Here is a 23,355-nt window from a genome sequence, read left to right on the forward strand (position 1 = left end):
GTCAGCCACCATCGTCCTGCCACAGCTACTCGGCCTTTCCTCCTCCTCTCTTCCTCCCTCTTCATTCCAGTCTCCTCCTCTTCCTTCAAACTTTTTCCCACCCATCCTTCCTTCTCATCCAATGACAGGCCTCCTTCTATCCTGTACCTGCCTCACCTGTGACATCATCCCATACTACCCTATATATAGTCATTGTAGATTTGGACCCTAAATTCCAATTTAGTATTCTATACCATATAGAATTTAACTTTTCTTTAGGCTAGCAACTCAAGGAACCGTCAGTTTCACCAAGAACGCTCTTGCCTGTTTTTTTCTTCTTCTTTTTTTTTTTTAATTTTAACTCAAACCTGCGTTTTACTTCTCAGCCCTTCTATCTCTACATATGAAAGAAATATATCAAAAAGACAATTAAAGGGCTATAATGTTTGACCATTCACTAAAGAAAGTTAACAATAAGACAACAGCCCCTGGAAGTCATATGTTCAGAGTCAAAAGTGAGGTTGTGAGTACTGATGGGTCAGCCTAAAAAGGAGTGGTTTGCGGTTTGCGAGAGAGTTCAGTATCCCACCCCAAGAAAAGACAGCCATAAATCTAAGTATTTCTAGGCTCCGAGAGGAAGGAAGACCATGAAAGGTCATACTTTAGTCTTTGACAACTTTAACCCAGCTAATAAAACATAGCTGGAGTTAAGCTAAGCTTTCTCATCCTGTGGCCGACTTGCTAAGTCTAGGCATCAAAGAGATTTTCAGACATCTCTCTACCACTAACTGACCCCAAGTCCTTTCAACAAAACCAACTTAGCTAATAAACATATTTAGATCAGTACGAGCTAAAACAGAAACATCACTTTGTCAAATGAGGAACATTATGAATATTCAAAAATTCCTACCTGTTGGGGCTAGAGAGATGGCTCAGCTCAGAGATGCTTGCTACTCTGGTATAGAAGTAGAGCTTGGTTCCCAGAATAGATGAATAGAATGTGGGCATACCAGTATTTTACAGCAGGTCAAAAACTGATGCTTCTAGATGCAGAAAAAGCAACCGTAGGGCCAAGTAGAGAACTCCTGGTCATCTCCTTGAAGCCTTGCCTTGCAAGATACAGTCCAAGTGATACTAGAATTTCCATCAGTGGCTGAAATCTGTTTTTTTCAAGTGTGATTTTGCTGACATTTGCATATGACAAATTCCTATCCACTATCCTAGCCATGCACAATCTACTCAAGTATGGCACTTGTTCCTGTGAGCTCTGTGCTTGTGAGCTCTGCTAGATGCTGGGCATGTGTCTGCTGGTGGCTTATATTGTCTTTTAGTGAATGGTGGAGTTCAATCCTCCCCCCAAATTTCGCAATAGTTTGAAATTTTACTAAGGTAGAAATTTGTACCTGAAATGCTCCAAGGCTGATTTGGAGATGTACTTGGTGAATATCTACAGTCAAACTAATTCTAGTTTTCAACATGGTGCTTGAGTGTGTTTGGCCAAATCTGAACATGGATTATGTCTCCTGAAACAAGTAAATCTTTGCTTAAAAAAGCGCGGGAGGGTAGCAAGAGTTAGTGGAGGGAGTTGACTTCTGAAGCCAGAGAAAGAAATGTAGATAAAGTAAAAACATTAGTAAATATTTAACCTATAGAGGTTTGGGAAGTTGGCATAGAATTCAGTGAAGGAAAGAGGAACATTGAATGGAAACAATCAGCCCTGTTTGGACCATGGGAACAATAGTTACAGAAGAAGAATATGAAGACATCTCTTGAAATTCCTGTTATAATTTACTTCATTTAAGAGAACATTGAAGGTCTACGAGTCTTTTCTTTTGAATTATTCATTTTTAAGTTAAAATATTAATTGAATATTTTTGAGGGATGAGAAGTCACCTTATGAATGCCAAGAGACTGTGTAATATTTTATATTATCCTAAATTCTTTTTAATGTTTTAGACCCCTCCAATAGACCGCTGAGGGCACTTACTGCCTTCTCTTTTTCTTTACATTTTTAAAAATATATTTTGAGCAAAGTACTGCTCGCTGAACATTCTTAATGAATTGCCTTGAATTATTTAAATGTGTCTCTCAATTTTAAACGTGTATCGCTGAAATGCGTGTTTCTTTCTACCACCTCTAGAAATTTTGCGTATGCTTGCAAAGTCAGAAGAGGCATGCCTTGGAGAAATTCAAAATGCACTCTGGTTTTAGGAGCCAAACAATGAAGCCCTTAATTTGAAATCCCTCTCTCTCTCTCTTTGCATCTCCTTATCTTCTTAAAATATTTAGTTGGGGATCTTACGACAGGAGGGTTCCCCCCCCCCAGGGTTTCACTATTTCCTGAACCAGACACAGTATGAAATAAAAAACGCATTGTATTTCTCTTTGAATTCAAATCAAAAGATGTTGGCTGACAAAGCCCGTTGAATGTTCAAAATAGAGGATTAGAAGCACTGCCCTGTGTCTGGTTTTAGCTCCAGGAACTGGTCTGAAGTTGTCTTCAAAGTGAGGGTACACACAGCAGCCTCCTTCTCCCAAGCCTGAGGCTTGGCTGCTGTTGCCTGGATGAGACTCACTGTCCCAGCTCATCTGTTGAATTCACTCCTGCCCCTTTGAACAGCCATGTTGCCTTTCAGTGTCTTCACGAACAAGCCAGCCGCACAGTTGTGAGCTGAGAGCTTGACTTTCTTTGTTTAGATCACATTTTATTTGCCAGGAAGTTTTTCCTTCTGGCAATGAGGCAGCCAACACCGTAAAACATAGTCCAGACTGCATGGGGCTTGTTAAATGAGAGAGTACTTGGTTGGCAAAGAGGGAGATTTCACTGCTCATTATAAATTCTTCCCCTTTATTAGCTCTTTCATTTGCTCGGCCTTCCTTTGGAAGTGTTACACTTCTACATGAGAAATTCTTCTGGAAAAGAAACGAGCAGTGAGGGCTTTCGACAAGCTGGTTGCCTCCGAAGCTTTTTAGACTAAGTCCTTCTGGATGATGCAGGAATGGTGGGGATCTGGCATCAAAAGTTTCTGAAAGAATGTTCAACTCATGACGCATAAGGGAGACAATACTCACAGAAAATATTCTTAAAGTTAATTTTTCAAGTCAAATGCTGGGGAAATGTCTCAAGAGACGCTAGTTGGTAGGTTGAGCCCCAGTCCATCTTGACTATTCTTAGTACACTTGTTTGCTTATCATCCATGTCATCGACAATCGAAACATATTCTTCTTCTGTCTGACTCTTTGTCTCCAAGAGGTGATGCATTTACTATTCTATCGGGGATTATCCATTTACCAGCACTGATTACATTTAAGACATGCTGACTTGAAAAGAAATGAAAGAAAAGAGTAACTGAGTAGGATGAAGAAATGGCTAAGTGGTAAGAACTCGTACCATGTAGGAAGTAAGAGTACCTGAGTTCTTGTGACGTCAGCACACACACTTAAAAAAAAATGGAAGGTGGCCACTCATGCCCGTAGAGCAGTGTTGTGTCTGCAGTGTTGTGTCAGCAGTGTTGTGTCAGCAGTGTTGTGTCATAAAAGACAGGAGGGCCACTCAGGTTTGCAGGCTGTGAGCACAGTTCTAAGTTCAGTGTGCGATTGAGTGTGATGGATCAGGAAAGTTATACGCACAAACATGCTCAAGCACACATGCTATACACACATGTACCACACTCACAAGGATACAGAGGAATCGACGAAAATAAACCCGCATGTGCTCATAAATGATAACCTGTGAGTCAGCATTCGCTCTTCTAAGTTAAGAAGTTATTGTGGCAAAACGGATGACTTATTGGCAAAGAATTCTGTCCTTGGTAAAAGCTGACATATTAGTTGTTCCAGTTCATGTTGTGTTCTGAATTTTGAACCTCATTTCAATATCTGTAGGGAGATCTCAAATTAATTTTTCAGAAAACCTTTTAAATTTTTATTGTTTACTTCCTGCCAGCAAATTCTTTTTTTTTATAAAAAGTCTTACTTTTTTTTAAAAAAGACTAAGGTATTTTATACATTCTCAAATTTTGGTTTTCAACAGAATTTTTATAGATATTGAATATCCAGATTTTCTCTATATTAAAAGGCTAAATATAAAACATTAAGCTTTTGAGTCAGAGTTGAAATTTAAGTTATTCTGAGTATTAGCATTTTGCTATAAACAGTGTTGCAGTATGTTTTAGAGTTTAAATAACCACACACTTTACTGGCAAGGAGCTAAATGTTGTTTAATGTTTTTAGGTGGTTTGAACTCCTGGGATCTGTTCATTTGCCTGCCTTCTAGGGAAGCTGATGGGAAACCCTGCATACCCAGGGAGCACATGTGTCGACTAAGCCTACATCAAAGGGTAAATACTGTCAAAGTATAAACACATTTGGTCAACCCTATGGAATAGTATTACAGCTGGAAGGTTTGGGTCCATATATTGTTGTCTTTAATTCCTCAGGAATTGGAACCACTTTATCTTTGGGAAAAGTTTAAAGAGAGTTAGTTAGCTTCCTGACACTGTAACAAAACACCTGGGACAAACTAGCATAGAAAGAAGAAAGATTTACCTTTGACTCTCAGTTCCAGAGTTTCAGACCATGGTCATTTGGCCTTGTTGACTGTCCATGTGTTGAGGAAGTACATCGTGAAGGGGAATCTGGGGTAAAGGAAATCACTCACCTTGTGGTATCCAGGAAGCAATGAGACAGAGGAAGGAAATGGCCAAAGTCACAATGTGCCCTTTAACAGCTTGTTCCCAATGGTCTAACTTCCTTTAGTGAAACCACACTTCCCAAAGATATCAGCAGGTCCCAATAGCAAACAAGGGTTAGCTAACCAGTGACAAACTAACCCTGTACCCTGTGGGCCTCTGGGGACACTGATGATAAGAACAGGAAATGCCACGTCTTATTCTTCAACATGTAATGCAAAAAAACAGACTTGGGGTTTGTTTGTTTTTTTTTTTGTTTGTTTGTTTGTTTTAATATAATTTCCCCTAGCTTGATTGTTACAAGTACTCTTTTCTTTTCTTTTCTTTTCTTTCCTTAATTCAGTAGGGCACAAACTTTACCTGCAACTATGCAGCCTTATTGGATGCTGCTTATCCTCACTTCATTGAATCACAGTAGAAAAAATATTTTCTGTAGCATTGTACCGGCTGTTTCAATCTTAGCGCATATCCTAGTCAGCTTCAAATACCACAGTGGCCCAGCCTAGAGTCATCCAAGAGCAAAGAAAGCCTTGACTCAAGAATAGCCTGGGTCAGATTGGCCTTTTGAGCAGGAGGTCCTAGCCTACTGTAGGCCGTAGAATCCCTAGGCAGGTGGCCATGAGTTGTATGGGAAAGCTAGTCAAGCATGAACCCAGGAGCTAACACATGCGAGAGTAACCAGCAAGCAGCAGGGCGTTTTCTGCTTCAAACTCCTGCTCCGCCTGAGTTCTCACCCTGACTTCCTTCACTGGTGAACTGGGACAAGAAAGCACAAGCTGAAGTGAACACTTTCCTGCCAAGGTTTCTCTGGGCGGGAGACATTTTATCATGGCAGGAGAAAGGAAACTGGGACGTCCTAGTAAACCCACAATGTGTGAGCTTTCAAAAATGAGGCTGAAATGAAGGCCTGTGTGATGTGCTAGCCATTATGCTAGACAAGTTACACAGTGTTGATGCTTACAGCCAGCCTGTGAGGAAAGTGCCAAAACCACACTGGTGTTTGCCTCCTAACTGAAGTCATAGTAGCCTATGCCGCTGGCTCGATGGCAAAGAAGGTCTAGACAATTTTGGTTTTCCTCTAATTTTTTCTTATAATATTTCATTCCCTTGACTTTTGGGCTAAGCACATTCTTTTGGGATGGTTTTGTGTTTTGACAAAGCTCAGGTTTGGCCTCGAATTTGCTATGCAGTCTAGGCTGACCTTGAAATTGTAAAAGTCTTCCTGTGTCCCCCTCCCTCCCATCCCTGCACACACCCAAGTATAAGACCATCACATATCTTTAATCAGTTCTTGTTTTCACTCCTCCTCAATAAGGAGAGGTTTTGTCTCCTTATTGAATGGTACTGAAAGACATCTTTCGTTTGTTACAAATGGGAGAAAAATGTGCTATGGCACCTATTGGTCAAAGCCAAGGATGCTGTTAAATATTGGTTAATGTTCACAACTAAGAATAAAGAAGCCCGATACAGTGATTGTGTCAAAGCTGAGAAACCTTAAGGCACTTCAGGAACAAGGTCTTTCATGATAAACTCCTGTTCTATCACAGGTCAACTAAAGGATTTTAGTAATTTCTGTAACCATCACTGCCTTTTCTTAAAATATGAAGGCATTAGAACCCATCTTTAAATTCTCATGAAAGAGAGACTTTGTAATGATGCAGAACCAAGAAGAAGAGCAGAGATATAGTGAGAGAGAGAGAGAGAGAGAGAGAGAGAGAGAGAGAGAGAGAGAATGTGCAAATATATGTGTGTGTGTGTGTGTGTGTGTGTGTGTGTGTGTGTGTGTTGGACGGGGTGCTTATAAAGTGTGATCTCTATTATGTGGAAATTCCCTCTTCATATTTTTAAATTTCAAGAATAGTTTAGGCATGCAGAAGGTTATGGAAATAATAAAAATTTTCCATGTAGCTTTTTCTCACCTTGCTCTAAGCTTAGTGAAATATCCAATACGGTGCATTTATCAAAACAATAAATTACCATCAACTCAAACTGTTCACAGAGTTACAGGCAGTACTTAGGTTTTTGTATCTTTTTAAAACCGTGTCCCTTCTCTGTTCCAAGATTCAATCTAGTACCTGTGTTAGATGCACTTTCCACCTGTCTCCATAGTCTCTCCGAGTCTGGATGTTTCCCAGGCCTTTCTTCTCTTAATGGAACTAATATCTATGAAGAAAACTGGCTAAATATTTAGTAGAATGCCCCTGATTGGGTTTATTTGATGTTCTCTCACAAAATTATGGACTTTTTGTAAGAATATCACTGTGGTTGTTTGAATTAGAATGGCCCACATGGGCTCATATTCTTGAATACTTTGGCTCCCAGGTGTGGAAGAGCTTAAGAAAGATAAGAGGTATGGTTAACTTTTGGGCATATGCCCAGGAGAGGTATAGCTGAGTCCTCAGATAATGCAATGTCCAATTCTCTGAGGAACCTCCAGACTAATTTCCAGAGTGGTTGTACCAGTTTGCAATCCCACCAACAATGGAGGAGTGTTCCTCTTTCTCCACATCCTCACCAGCATCTGCTGTCATCTGAGTTTTTTATCTTAGCCATTCTGACTGGTGTGAGGTGGAATCTCAGGGTTGTTTTGATTTGCATTTCCCTGATGATTAAGGATGTTGAACATTTCTTTAGGTGTTTTTTGGTCATTTGATAATCCTCAGCTGAGAATGTTTTGTTTAGCTCTGTACCCCATTTTTAATAGGGTTATTTGGCTCTCTGGAGTCTAGATTCTTGAGTTCTTTGTATATTTTGGATATTAGCCCTCTATCACATGTAGGATTGTAAAGATCTTTTTGCAATCTGTTGGTTGCTGTTTTGTCCTAATGACAGTGTCTTTTGCCTTACAGGAGCTTTGCAGTTTTATGAGGTCCCATTTGTCAATTCTTGATCTTAGAGCATAAGCCATTAGTGTTTTGTTCAGGAAAATTTCCCCAGTGTTCATGTGTTCGAGATTCTACCCCCCTTTTTCTTCTATTAGTTTGAGTGTATCTGGTTTGATGTGGAGGTCCTTGATCCACTTGGACTTAAGCTTTATACAGGGTGATAAGCATGGGTCAATCTGCATTCTTCTACATGCTGACCTCCAGTTGAACCAGCACCATTTGTTGAAAATGCTATCTTTCTTCCATTGGATGGTTTAAGCTCCTTTGTCAAAGATCAAGTGACTATAGGTGTGTGGGTTCATTTCTGGGTCTTCAATTCTGTTCCACTGATCTATCTGCCTGTCTCTGTACCAATACCATACAGTTTTTATGACTATTGCTCTGTAATACTGCTTGAAGTCAGGGCTGGTGATTCCCCCAAAAGTTCTTTTATTGTTGAGTATAGTTTTCACTATCCTGGGTTTTTTGTTATTCCAGATGAATTTGCAAATTGTTCTGTCTAACTCTATGAAGAATTGGATTGGAATTTTGATGGGGATTGCATTGAATCTGTAGATTGGTAAAATGGCCATTATTATTAATCCTGCCAATCTATGAGCATGGGAGATCTTTCCATCTTCTGAGATCTTCTTCAGTTTCTTTTTTCAGAGACTTGAAGTTCTTGTCATACAGATCTTTCACTTGCTTGGTCAAGGTCACACCAAGATATTTTATATTATTTGGGACTATTATGAAGGGTGTCATTTCCCTAATTTCTTTCTCAGTCTGTTTCTCCTTTGAGTAGAGGAAGGCTACTGATTTGTTTGAGTTAATTTTATACCCAGCCACTTTGCTGAAGTTGTTTATCAGGTTAAGTAGTTCTTTGGTGGAACTTTTGGGGTCACTTAAGTACACTATCATATCATCTGCAAATAGTGATATTTTTATTTCTTCCCTTCCAATTTGTATCCCTTTGATCTCTTTTCATTGTCTGATTGTTCTGGCTAGTACTTCGAGTGCTATGTTGAATAAGTAGGGAGAGAGTGGGCAGCCTTGTCTAGTCCCTGATTTTAGTGGGATTGCTTCAAGTTTCTCTCCATTTAGTTTGATGTTAGCTACTGGTTTGTTGTATATTGTTTTTACTATGTTTGGATATGGGCCTTGAATTCCTGATCTTTTCAGGACTGTTATCGTGAAGGGGTGTTGAATTTTATCAAATGCTTTCTCAGCATCTAATGAAATGATCATGTGGTTCTTATCTTTGAGTTTGTTTATATAGTGGATTACATTGATGGATTTTCATATATTAAACCATCCCTGTATTCCTGGGATGAAGCTTACTTGATCATGGTGAATTATCATTTTGATGTGTTCTTATACCCAAAAGATGCTCCAACATACAACAAAGCCACATGCTTCATTATGTTCATAGCAGCCTTATTTATAATAGCCAGAAGCTGGAAAGAACCCAGATGCCCTTCATCAGAGGAATAGATTAAAAAAACGTGGTACATCTATACAATGGAGTACTACTCAGCTATCAAAAACAACGACTTCATGAAATTCATAGGCAAATGGAATGAACTAGAAAATATCATCCTGAGTGAGGTAATCCAATCACAGAAAAACACACTTGGTATGCACTCACTAATAAGTGGATATTAGCCCAAAAGCTCAAATTATCCAAGATACAATCCACAGACCAGGAAGCTCAAGAAGAAGGATGTCCAAAATGGGGATGCTCCCACCCCTCCTTAAAAAGGGAAAAAAATATCCATAGGAGGGGCTATGGAAGCAAAGTTTAGAGCAGCGACTGAAGGAACAGCCATTCAGAGCCTGCCCCATATGTGGCCCATATATATACAGCCACCAAACTCGATAAGATTGATGAAGCTAAAAAATGCATGCTGAAAAGGACGGGATATACATCTCTCCTGAGAGACACATCCAGAGCATGTCCAGTACAGAGGTCAATGCTAGCAGCAAACCACTGAACTGAGAACAGGACCCCCTTGTGGGGAATTAGAGGAAGTTTTGAAAGAGTTGAAAGATCTTACACCCCCATAAGAAGAACAATGCCAACCAACCAGAGCTTCCAGGGACTAAACCACTACAGAAAGACTATACATGGACTGACCCAGGGCTCCAATTGCATATGTAGCAGAGAATAGCCTTGTTGGGGCACCAGTGGAAGGAGAAGCCCTTGGTTCTGCCCATATTCCCCAGTGCAGTGGAATATGTGGGGTGGACAATAAGGGGGATGGATGGGGGGAACACCCCATGGGGGATGGGGACGAAATGGGGGCTATGGACAGGAAACCAAGAAAGGGAATAACATTTGGAATGTAAGTAAAGAAATAGACCTAATAAAAACATTTTTAAAAAACAGGTGTGGTTATGCCGGGAGAAGTATGGCACTATAGGGAGGTTTTAAGGTTTCAAACCCCATGCTAGGCCTAGTCTCAGTTTCTCTGCCATCTTCACTGTGGGGTCTGTCTGAAGTCTCTCAGCTACTGCTGTAGCACCATGCCTGCCTGCCTGCCACCAAGCTCTTTGCCGTGATGGTCACGAACTTATCCTCTCACACTGTAAGCCCTCAATAAACTATTCATTTTATAAGATCCTTGATCATGACGTCTTACCACAGCAACTGAAAAATAACTAAGAGGGGCACAGAAGAGATAATATATTTTGTGTTTTTAAGGATCAGGAGGTACACAGCACTCCTTGGTCCTGCTTCCCTTGTTATCTGGCATAGGTGGTATCAGCTGCCTCTCTCCACGGTAGAATCGCTACGTTTCCTTTGGTTTTGTAAATATTTAGAGTGTGACACTTTGAGACTGTGGAAATATTTTGCTTTTCTGTAAACTTTGGGCCAACAATTTTAACATCTAGTCAGGGACCTTACCAGTTATCAGTATTATCCATTTTAATGGTCAGTTTGTATTTCTGCATTTCTTTTATAATTGTTATGTTGTAAATCTTCATAACATATCAGGGAGATTTATTTCTATCCATGTGCCAAGTCTGACTTCCTTCTATTTTAAAAAGTAAATTCTCGTGTGGGAGAATTTTTGCCTTCGAGATTCTTTTTCCAGTAAATTTAGAGTAATACCATTTATCACATTGGAGGCCACCACCTTCCAAGTCTTTTCCTTGCCAAATCTTTTTTTTAAGTCACTCATTCATTTGTCTGTGCATTAATTAACACATCTGTACCTTTCTTATGTCTGCAGTTACTTGACGGACATCTGTACTGAGCCCTGTTTACATACTGAGTAAATATAAATGAACAAAACAGACGTAAATCCTTGCTCTTGCGGGATTAGACTCTCAATAGGAGACAGGGAAAGGAAAGGCTAGCAAAGGTGCACAGTAGATGTCAAAAGGAACCAGGAGGAAAAACAAAGTAAAAAGAGAAAACAAAAAACTAGCTGTTGAACTTCCGATAAGTAGGCTCCATCAAGAGAGCATTGGAGCAGGGTGTGGCAATACATGCCTATGTTCCTTGCACACAGCGGGCAGAGTCAGGAGGACCTCTGAGTTTGCTAGCCAAGTCTACAGAGTGAGTTCCAGAATAAGCAGTTCTTCACAGAGAAACCCTGTCAAGCATCTCCCACACTCCCAAACAAGTGACATTTGAGTTCAGCCTGCAAGATCTTGGTGTCAGTGGCTCAGGTAAAAATTTCAGACACACAGGAAAGGAGAAATCAGCATCGGATTAAAGGAAGTAGTCTGGTTTTTGTTTGTCTGTTTTTCTTGTTTGTTTTTTTATTTCGTTTTCAGTTTTTTAAGCATGTGTGGTGGTCTCTGTTATCTATTGTTGTGAAGAGACACTATGACTAAGGCAACTTCCAAAAGAATGCATTTAGCTGGAGGCAGCTTACAGTTCCAGAGGGTGAATCCATCCATCATCATTCTGGGGAGAGCAAGGCAGCAGGAGGCAGGCTTGATCCAGGAGCTATACATAGCTGAGAGTTTACATCTGGGAGAGCAAGACTAGGCCCGGAGTGGGCTTTTGAAATATCAAAGTCAGCTCCCGAGTGACATATCTCCTCCAACAAGGCCACACTTCCTAATAATTCCCCAAGAGTCCATACACTAAGGACCTAGCATTCAAATACATGAGCATATAGAAGCCGTTCTCATTCCTGTTCTGTCTGCATGAATGTCTGTGCATCGAGTGCAAGAAGACAGAGCTGGATCCCTTAGGACTGGAGTTACAGAACCACCATGTGGGTGCTGGGCATTGAACCTGGGTCCTCTGGAAGAGAGGCCAATTCATTTAAATATTGAACCATCTCTCCTGGCTGTCTTGTATGTTTTAAGAACGCAAGGATCCCATATAACTGTGGGAAAGTTAGTGTAGCAGGAGAAGGTAGAAATGTTCTTGGAATGGGATCTTATATGTGACCTGGGGACCCTTTTAATGACCAAAGATTTTGTCCTTGGTGAAGTGGTGGGTTGATGGGGGATTTTGAGTAGAGGGCCAACAGGAATCTCATTACAGTTTTACCGGCTCTCCTCTGGCAGCTATATTGAAGTAAACACTTCAGAAACAATGAGCCAATGGAGGAAGCCAGTTTCTGCAATGATTCACCAGGATGAGGGTGAATTGGACTAGCTTTACGGCAACCAGGGTGGCGATAGAAATGAGAGATAATAGCCTATCGTGACTGCCCTCTGAAAGACTCAACAAGCAGCTGAAGGAGTCAGATGCAGATACTTACACCCAACCAATGGACAGAGCTGCTGACCCTTGTGGTTGAATTAGGGAAAAGCTGGAAGAAGCTGAGGAGGAAGGCGACCCTACAGGAAGGCCAGCAGTCTCCACTAATGTGGACCCCAGATATTTCTCAGACACTGAGCCACCAATCAGGTAGCATACACCAGCTGATATGAGGCCCCCAAACACATATACAGCAGAAGTCTGCCTGGTCAGGGCTCAGTCAAAGGAGATGCACCTAACCCTCAAAGAGGCCGTGGGAAGTTGGGAGGTCTGCTTGGGTTGGGGTAGGGAGTGGCGACATCTTGGAGACAGGGGTGGGAGGAGGGGGGTGAAGTCTGAACTGTAAAAAAATCACAGAAATAAGTATATAATAAATAAATACATAAATATATAAATGAATGAATGAGAGATAATGAATGAGAGATAACAGTAGCTAACTCTTGTGAGGTTTTACTGTGCACCAATCGCATCCTGAGCATTCCCGTCTACATTGGTGCTCTCTCTTTACAGCAGAGGGGACAGTAGCACACCGAGGCTGTCAGTTCTCTAAGGCCTCTTAGTAATAAAAGAACTAATAAGGATCCACACTCAGGAAGTCTGATTTCAAATGCCTGTTTTCTCAGAAAACTTTTCAAATCAAGTCCTCAAGCACTGTTCTGACCGTGTAACCCAATGAGAATTCTGAAAGAAAACACGGATTGACTCCACTTGGAAAGAAAAAGTAATCTGAAGCCTTATGAGCCGTGACTTATGTACGCCACGTATTCGAGACAGAATTGCTTTCACGTGTGTTGGGGTTGTCGCGGACTTGTCAACCACTTTGGCGTGAAGGAGGGCACCTGAGTAGATTAGGATTATGAATTAAAACTGCAATTTCAGTAGTCGGTGAAAATAATCACGAGATTTTTGAGCAACCAGACAATGAATGAATGAGTGAGTGAATGGCCTGAAGGGTAGAAACATGGATTTAAAAGGGGGTCTATCCATGAGACTCTGTGAAGGGAGGCCACTGTGTGATGTAACTCGGCAGTTTTTAACTGGAGTTCTCATCTCGCGTAGCTGGGTGCTAGTGTTACAGAAGCAATGGAGCTCATTCCCAGCTTCGAATGTTTGTGGGATTAGCAGTCACTGAGACCAGATGCTGATTTCAGTGTTTGCAGCACTGGGAAGTTTTGTCATGGCCCTTACCGCGAAGCACGCAGGACATTTCCTTGTTACTCTCATGGAATGATGATAGTGTCTGGAAGACAGAAGAGAAAGACATTTCTTTCTTTCACTAGCTGGGACTCCTAGTTTTGTTCTGCTTTTGGTTTTGGTTTTGTTTTTCTGACATTAGTTATTTTCATCGCTGATGACCTTGAATAGCCTTCGGAGAAGGTCTAAACCCTGACCAAATAAGAGGCATGATCGTCTCTGTGGATAGAACAGCAGAAAGAATATTCTGTAAGCCCCAGTGCAGCGTTCTTGTTACTCTTCATTGTACAATGACCAGAAAAAATATTTCCCATCTAATTCTTTTATTTTTAAGGAGTCCCAGTTTAAATGTTCATGCTCTTTAATTAGATAACAATGTTGCAAGGGCTTTATTTTTCTAACTTTACATGTTTCATGTAATGGTTTTGCTTTTATTTGAATGAACAATGCCTCAAAAGTCAGGCCTTTGACTCTTTCTTTTGCTTGTACGTGTGTGTGTGTGTGTGTGTGTGTGTGTGTGTGTGTGTGTGTGTGTGCACATGCACATGAGTGTTTGTGTGTGTATCTGTGTGCATGCATGTTATCAAGTTTGTGTGCATGTATCTGTGCACGCCTATGGAGACCTGAAGTAGAAGTTTCGTGTCTTTCTCAGTAGCTCTCAGTTTTATTTATTGTGAAAAGTCACTTTCTGAATCCAGAGTTCTCTAATTCCAGATAGTCTAGCTGGCCATCTTGCCTCAAGGAATGGGTCTCTGCATGCCCAGCGCTGAGATTACAAGAAGGCTGCCACATCAGCATGGCCTTTGGCATGGGGATCTGACCTCTGCTTATCTATTGAGTCACTCTCCAGGCCTGGCTTTTACATTTGCTTATGATAATTTGCATTAGAAACAATTCAGGCACATGAATTACAGAGTAAATTTATAGAGACATACTTGCTATTTGAAATCTTTTAAAAATACACATTTCTGTCTTCTCAATTGTATCTTTAAGAACTATTTCAGTAGTGAATGGCTTTACCATTTTATATATACTTTCTCATTTGTGAAGTGTTTTTTATGCTAAGGAAAGAAAAAAGCAGGGGTTGGGGATTTAGCTCAGCGGTAGAGCGCTTGCCTAGGAAGCGCAAGGCCCTGGGTTCGGTCCCCAGCTCCGAAAAAAAAAGAACCAAAAAAAAAAAAAAAAAAAAAAGGAAAGAAAAAAGCAGTCATTTCTCACATCCCCCCTCTCTATATATGTATATATGCATATATATATGCAAAATATATGTATATGGAGCATTTAACCTCATACAAGATATAGACACATATACCCACACATTAACATGCATACACATAGACACACACATGTGCATGTCTGCACACAAATGCCCACAAGCAAGAGCAAAAGTCTTATTAAAATGAGTTTTGAGTGATAATGGTATTAATTCTAGCAAACATAATATCTACTTGTTGATATTGGTAGTGGACATGTACAAAAGGGAGCACTGGGGTATACAAGAGACTTGGGGTATATGAGAGACTTCTTTAACTTCTGCTCTATTTTTTAGTGAACCCAAAACTGTTATTTAAAAAAAAATAATGGTTATTAACTGGTTGAGATATATTTCCATCAGCAACGCACTTAAGTTGGAGAATCAGTGTGACCCCTTGAGCCCACGTATAAGTGTCTGGTATAGTGGCATGCCCTTGATAGCCAACTGGTTTACACTAATTGGTGAGCTATTGGCCAATGAGATACCTTGTATCAAAGAAGGTGAATGGCATCAAGTTAGCTCTTTTACCTCCACATACATGGACGTACATGTGCATGTGCACTGTTCCTCCCACTAACATCTGCCCACACATGAATACACACACACACACACACACACACACACACACACTAAAAATACAATTAAAAAGTAAATGTTATTAAGAGTGTTGTTGCAGTGTTATACTGGAGAAGCTTATCATTTAAGTTAGTTAACTCAGATAAAACTCCTTGGGCAATATTCCAGTTGGTAATGATGCAAGTCCTCCATGTTTTGTAATACACACTAGAACAAAATTCACCTGGATGCAAGAGGGCACTGTTAGCTTCAGCAGTCAAATATGTGACGTAATTGATTTGCAACAACTGTGTGGTACATGGTGTGCTAATGGTTCACTTCCTTTGCTGAGTTGACCAGTTTCAACTCTCAGTTTTGTGTTCATGTCCAGAGGAGAAGGGACATGGCATTTTGGTGTTGTGTGTCATCACAGTCGCATGTCCCCAGAGTTACATTGGTTGCAAGTTTGAATGCAGAAGTCACTCTCCCGAGGATGCACTGAAAGGGAATCATTAGGTGGGTGAGAGCAGGATAAAAGCCAGAACTGCACTGTTCTGCCTTGACTTCACTTGCCTTTGGGGAGTGTGGTCTTTGCATGCAGTCTTTCTGATACGTTAGTTCGTGAGAAGTCACCGCTCTGAGAAGACACATCACTGTCTGTCCACTCTCTGTCTGAAATCTGTGCTAGTGTACTCTGCCTTTGTAGTGGACCCACTCGTTCTTGGGACCCACTTGTGCAGTTATAGTGTCCTTTGGATCTGGGAGTCTTCCGTTGCCTCCTAATAGGGCAGGAGGAGAAGACGGAGCCAGGGTTCTAAGCTTCCACAGTAGCCACCCATGCGTTCTGAGACCTTTAGAAGGTTGGAATGGACATGGGCTCGTCCATGATCCTTAATGATGCTTCTCTAGTGGGTTTTCACTTTCCGGTTCCTTCCTTCACCAAACACTCTATTAAAAGTTGTTAGCAACTGAATGATTTTTGCCTTGCATAAGGAAAAATGTCTCCATTTATTGCCGTTTGAATCTTTGCACAATCTCATAAAGATGCTGCATGTGCAACTTAGAACAAAAAATAAGTAAATAAAAGCGAAAATTTCTCTTACAGATTCTTCATGCTTTTGCAGTCGCCTGCCTGTTCCTCCAGCTTATCTTAAGACTTCTAAAGTGCTGAGCCAGAGGCTTAGGAAAGCTGTCCTTGCCTTACACTTAGTCTCTAGACTTACCCATTTTTGAATTTGAGAAACGTAGACAGCCCTATAACTGTAAGTGTTCCACACTGCCAGCTTTCCCTGGATTTCTAGAGCAAAACACGTGGTAGACTTGCGCATCCCCATAGACTCTGCCCAGAACACAGTGTTTAGGAAGGAAAGCCACCTTGCCAAGGCACAGCATAGGTCTGCTTACAGGACCCGGACTGGGGCTTGTTCTCCCTGGAGCTATACTTAGGCAACAGAGAGTCTGCTGAGTAAATGAGTAAGTTAATACAATTCCAAGTGTCAGGGAAGATTTAATCAGACTGGGCCAAAGCACTTTAAATGATTCATTAGGAAAAAGCTACATCTTATTATAGAATTGATCAAAGTGCGACTTAGATACCCAAGGCCCTACATACTTTATTGTACAAGTGGAGAAATTGAGAACAAACAAGCAAACCAGGCTCGAGGTTAGGGTTCTGTCAAGTGCAGAATTAGTACTGCAGCTAGGCCTTTCCCCCTGTTTTCTCCAACACAGTTGAGTTTTGTCTAGTCACGCCATCAGGATGTTTGAAGAAACTCTAATACTTTATTGGGAGAGAGGGAGTTAGTTTGAAAATAACCAATAACGCCTCAAGAATAAATCTGATCTTCAAGCAAATTTAAATAGATTCCTCTCTCTCTCTCTCTCTCTCTCTCTCTCTCTCTCTCTCTCTTTCTCTCTTTAGCAAGGTTTAACCATATTTGGTTTTGGTTTGGGGATGTAGTTGATGTAGGTAATTAATCAAACCGTAAATTTACAAGAGGAGAGGGTGAAACTTGTTGGAATAGGTGCTCTTCTTAAAATGGTTGAAACAACAATGCCCTTCATTATGGAGTAAAGATGAAGTAAAGACTGTGTGTGAGATAATGGGACTGGCCAGGCATGGACTGAAAATTTGAGTGGCCCAGGTCACCATGGCCTCTGGAACTCCATTGTGCGTCTTTCTAGTCTCTTAGCAGTATTTTTGCCATGTGCAACTGTGAAGCTATGTCACTATACTTGGCATAAGTATGTCTTTTTATATCTAGCACATATGATGGTTTTGAAATAAAAAGGTTTCCCGAGTTATTCCCAGATATTTTGAAGCTGTCTGAGGGCCATTTTTTATTTTATGTAATCAAAGCCGCCAATTTGTCATTCTTGATTCAAGAGTTCACTTACAGATTTTTTTTTAACTGTGGATGTGGCTACAGCAGATGATGATTAATATCTACCACTATCTATATATTTATGTATGTATCTGTGTACCTATGCATCTGTATCTATCTATGTATCTTTGTACCTATGTATCTATCAATCTATTTATATCTATCTCTCTCTTTTTCTTTCTATCTATCTATCTATCTATCTATCTATCTATCTATCTATCTATCTACCTATCTCTTTCTTTGGTGTTGTCATTCGTGAACACCTAAATCACTAAAATCTTTTCATTCTTTCAGGTGAATGTGTTACCAGAAATACAGCCTCAGCTTTGCAGAAAAGAAGGCTTGTGTGAAATAATCAGAAGATTTCCAGGTAATCTTTAGTTTGCTTCTTTATGCATGAGGTGTCTGACATCCGTAGGCTACTGTACATAAGTAGCAATTAACAAGGCCTCATTGCAGCATCTCCAACACCCCTTCTATCAACCCCATCCCCCACATCGCCCCTAATGCCCAGGCATTGGCAATAGGAAGGCCCTGATAATATCTCACATTAGCACAACGGGCACTTTGTCTTTGGGTTTTTCCCTCTGAGCTCTTAGGCATCTGTTTTTATTTGTCTTATCTGCTTCTTCTTGAAGTAATTCTGCCGTAATTTAAAAATATTTTTTGTGGTGGTTCCTAGTTATCCATCACTTGAAGTTTTACCAGGATTTATGATTGCGTCATTGTGCTAGGGTTGGTTTGGTTTTGACTTTTGATTGGTCCACTTGACACAGGCCAGGGTCAACAGGAAAAAGGGAAAGTTAAACTGAGGGGGAAAAAATTCCATCAGATTGGCCTGTAGGCAAAACTGTGGTGCCTTTTCTTCCTTAACATTTGGTGTGACCCAGACCACTGTTAGCTAGTGCCAGCATGGGCTAAGTGGTTCTGGTTTATATAAGAAAGTAGACTGAACACAGACAGCAAGCCAGTAAGAAGCACCCCTCTGTGGCCTCTGCTTCCGTACCCTCCTTCAGTTCTTGCCCTGACTTCCCTGTAGCTGTGAGGCAAAACAAACATTCTCCTCTCGAGTTGCTTTTGGTCATGGTGTCTTATCACAGCGATAGGAAGCAAACTAGAGCAGTTATTCTGTTGAAAAAAAAATTTGGTTTTTTTTCCCCTCTCTAAAATCTTCAAAGTGGGTTTAAGGCAGGGCACTCAACGAAGACATTACATCTTGACTGTATCAGGAATTTGGGAGAAAAATCACTACCTCCAGTTTCTGCACAGTTGCCCCAGAGAAAAAGACATCAGAAGGGAAGTGGGCCACTAGAGATGAAATAAGTCTTCACAGATAAAATTATAGCCTGCTTTAGCGCTCAGTGGTGAGAGTACCTCAGATTTCTTGTTTAATACCCATTAATGCTTGTGCCCTTAGGAGGTGTTTTACCACGTAATTAAAATTTAGATCTGCATGACTTCATTTCTGCATTTATTAATTTATGACAGAATCAGAAACCATGGCGTACTGTCACCCATTGGCTTCTCCATGGGTTGAGATTCTGCCTCCCGCCAAACATCAGCCACGGGCATGTCCTGATGTACTGACAGCAGTCTCCTCTCTCTAATTCACTTACTTGAAATTAAAATGTAAACGAATCAGTAATCTTCCTTTAGATTTAAGACACGTTTCTAAAATAAATAGTGCGTGAATTTTTCCTGTTTGTGTTGTTTCATACCACACTCAAGGCTGACTCGTACACCCTAGTCCTTTAATTTTATTCCTTTCAGCTAAAGCCTGGTTCGCTCAGCCTGGCCTCAAACACTCTGGGTAGCCAGGTCTGTCCTTGAATTTCTGATTCCGCTGCTTCTAACTCCAACGTGCTTCAGGTTGAAGGTGCATGCCATCACCGCTGACTGGAAATCCCCTTCCCACCGCACTTCTCCTGCACGGACGGGGACTTGAACCAGAGCCTTGTGCGTGCTAAGAAAGCATTTGACCACTTAGCTATAGATCTCGATAGCTTACGATTTTATGACGCTATAATGTGGGTCTGTGGAGACGACTCAGTCAGTAAATTGTTTGTCCTGTAAGCACGAAGACCTGAGTTTGAACCCCAATAGCAAGGTCTTAACAATTCAGTAAGCCCCAGGTACAATCACAGACTGTCTCAAAAACTAGGGTAGAGACAGACGGCGGAGGACACTTGAGGTTGCCCTCTGTCCTCCATACACAGGTGCACATGCATGCACACACCCCTGTGCAGACATATAAACGCTGAAATAATAGAATAATAGACAAAGAAGATAATGCTCTTCCGGGCTGAGTAAAAGCAATATTTCCACTACTAAATATTAATAAATCCCAGAGTCCCTTCTGATAAGATAATCCCCACCACCAAATTGTCTGCATTTTGAACAGAGCTTACAGGTTTTAAAGCAGTTTTGTTTTTTGTTCTGTTTCCTGCTGTAATTTATATGTAAGAATGTTTGATTCAGAACAAAAGCCTTTAGTGTCATGGAAAACAGAGGGCAGTACAGCAGTGAAATTCGAGCAGCCTCTGTAGTATGTATGCACGCACACACACGCACACACACATACACATACAGACACATACACACACATACACACACATACACATACACACACACACTCACACACACATACACACAGACTCACACACACATATACACACACACACCCACATACACACACATGCACACACTCACACACACATACACACACATACATACATACACACACATACACACACATACATATATACATATATATACACACACATGCACATACATTTATGTATTCCTCAAGAAAGTCTGATATGTTACCTTTTTCCTTGCTTCTATAGAATTAGGAAGCTTTTTCTGCCTTTTTCAGTTTGGAAATCAGTTTATTCTGAAGAACACCACCAATTCTAGAAATATTTAACCCTTTTTGCTCTCTCTCTATCTTTTTTATATGCTAATTTTCTATTTATCTCTGTGAATAACAGTACAGTTTTGTGGGATAACTTCTACCACGTTATCGTTCTCGAACGGAAGGTAATTTTCTTAAGTGTCTTGCTTTAAAAATAACGTACCTACAGCAGACATTTGTGATTAGAATTTCATGAACAGTAGCTTTTGTCGTACTCTTTTTCTATGAATACACAAAACATAGTAAAAACTTGTTCACAAAGTGGAACTAATTGGTTTACTGTGAATGTTGAATTTTTAGTAGCAGACTTGGTAAATAACTGTAGTACTGTAGTGTACGGGATCATTCAAGGGGTGAGGTGGGCTGAGGACAGTGATGTTTCTATCTCTAATCCCTGGACCCAGCAGACAAGGCAAGATTGTGACGTCCAGGCCACCTGGGTTCCACATCAACACACTGTCTCAAGAGAAATCCAGGGAAATAAGATAACGCGTATGAAACATTTACCCTCTGCTGAGCCAGCTGGGTTTCGGGGGACAGCATCAAACCTAAGGGACACACAGAGTGGGTCACAAACAAAATGAATAAACTCATACAAGGTGGAGGAGGGGGAGAAAGACAGATTCGTACGAGAGAAGGGTTTGCCAGAATGGTAAGGAGGTTGGTGAGGAAAGTGGTTGGTATATATTACATACGTCAAAAGATCACGAGAATAAGATGGTGCCTATGAAACATTTAGCGTGGTGCTCGCAATAGAACAGAGCTCATTAAGCAACTATAATTTTTGGAGGGAAAACAAACATAGAAAAACAAAATTAAACATAATGCTATGTAAGAGAGGTATTTTTGTTTAAGGTCAAAATAGCCTGTACTGTTTTAGACCATGTTTTACTTAGAGGCTAATAAAAGTTTAAAATTAGAGTCTTTCAGCTCTGTCTTTAGTTAGCAATGTGAATTTCTTCATTTTGTGGGAATTTTTTTTTTTTTGGTTTTGGTTTTGTTTTTAAATCTATGAGTACAGATTATAAGGCCTATAGGCCTATTTCATAATTTAGTTTTTAAAATCAGGTGGAATATATATATATATGTGTGTATATATATATATATATATATATATATATATATATATAAGCTTTCCCATGTATATATACTGATTTAAAAAATAAATCTAGCTGTATATTATATCTAATACATATGCTTAATAGTGGCTGGACTATTCTATTTCTGAAAACTGGAGCAACAACCTCACATTATTTAAATTTCTTTCTCTTCTTATGATTGATTATGACAAGAATTTTATGTTCCTCTGAAAAACTGTGATAGTTGTGAGCTACTTCACAGCTCACAAGACACCTGCCACACTTTACTGGATAGTGTCGGATGCTATAAAATGCCTAATCAGAAACAAATGGAGTTGGTATTTGCAGCGTTAATGGTAGTTAGCACTGCCCAGCATTTGAGCCTCCTCACCAAACCCTATTCACCGCGCATGGCCAGGTGACACCTATAAATGCCCTGGTTTGCATCAGGAGAGGAACTTTGGACTTCATAGATTTCCTGACAGGTGATGAGCTCGATTGGTAGAGTGGTAGCTTACAAGCATGAAGCTTAGGTTTAGTCCCTGGCACTACATAAACACAGGCATAGTGGTACTTGCCTGTAATCCCAGAGGTGGAGGCAGGAAGCAGAAAGTTCAAGGTCATCTTTGACTATGTAAGGAATTCACCTGGGTCACCTTAGACACAAAACAAAGCTTTCCCTCTTGACATCCCAGAATGAGATGTCATTTCTATCTTCTGAGATTATCGTTTAAATAAATACCTTTTAAAAAAAGTTTGGAAGAAAATTTATATATATATATATACACACACACATATATATATATATATATATATATATATATATATATGTCTGTGAAATGTGCCAAAATATAAAAGATGCATGGATGGGCAAGCGTTGCCATCAGTTTCAGGGAATCCATGACAAGTTCTCACTCTACATAATCAGTGTGCAATCCAGGGTGACTTGTGTAACATAGCTTTGCTTCTGTATATCAAGGTTGGAAGTAGGCAGTAACGTTGTAAGAGCCCATGATTCCACGGAGACTTGCAGTCTTAGGCTTTGTCTTCAAAAATACATCCAGATCAAGATGCCAAGAAGGGATGTACTTGGGACCCAGGCAAGTGAAACAGGACAAAGTTTTGGCTGGAGCAGTAGTTTGGTCAGAGATAAGGAGTAAAGCTCACACATTGTGTCTCTTCCCCAGCCAGTGCGTACCTGACCTTAGACTTGTGACTCACTTGGGAGAACATACACCCATGGAAAGTTTTCTGGCTAGTGAAGAGATTTATTTTTGTCATGCCATTTAATACTTTGCCTTTTGTGGGGGGAAAGTTTTTATAGTATTTGCTTGGCTCAAACTTGTTGTCTGTGCTTTTTATGACATTTCCTTTTTTTTTTTTTTTTGGATAGGAAGAATTGCTTTCCCATATTTGCACTACAAAAACATTAACATAAGAGGGCTGTTCTGCGGGATCAGGGTTGTTTTTGTTCTTAGTGTAGCAACGCCATCCAAGGAACCCTGGTTCAGAGTGTGCCAAGGTTTTTGTTTTGTTTTGAGTATTATTCGTTCTTTCAAGTAGTTTTATCTTAGGTCTAAGCCCTGGCTTTTGTAAGGAATTTTAAAAGGAGACCAAGATGTCCACTCAGAGACAACACTTGGATCATTTTAGGACCTACATCCTCATTGCTTTTTAGTAACTTTACCAAAAGTAATGAGAAAATAGAAAA

At 40.4% G+C, this 23,355-nt stretch overlaps 1 protein-coding gene across 4 annotated transcripts in view; it reads left to right on the plus strand.

The window, feature by feature from the left end:
* Cped1 (cadherin-like and PC-esterase domain containing 1) overlaps positions 1 to 23,355 on the plus strand; it is a 272,255-nt gene that overhangs the window by 59,159 nt on the left and 189,741 nt on the right. For 2 of the 4 annotated variants that reach the window (NM_001431795.1, NM_001431797.1), the window contains 2 exon segments: positions 4,213 to 4,319; positions 17,946 to 18,021. In NM_001431795.1, coding sequence (NP_001418724.1) covers positions 4,213 to 4,319; positions 17,946 to 18,021 — 183 coding nt within the window. 4 annotated transcript variants of the gene reach the window in all.

This window comes from Rattus norvegicus, chromosome 4 (assembly GCF_021556685.1).
Source record: "Rattus norvegicus strain SHRSP/BbbUtx chromosome 4, alternate assembly SHRSP_T2T, whole genome shotgun sequence".
NCBI classification, from domain to species: domain Eukaryota; kingdom Metazoa; phylum Chordata; class Mammalia; order Rodentia; family Muridae; genus Rattus; species Rattus norvegicus.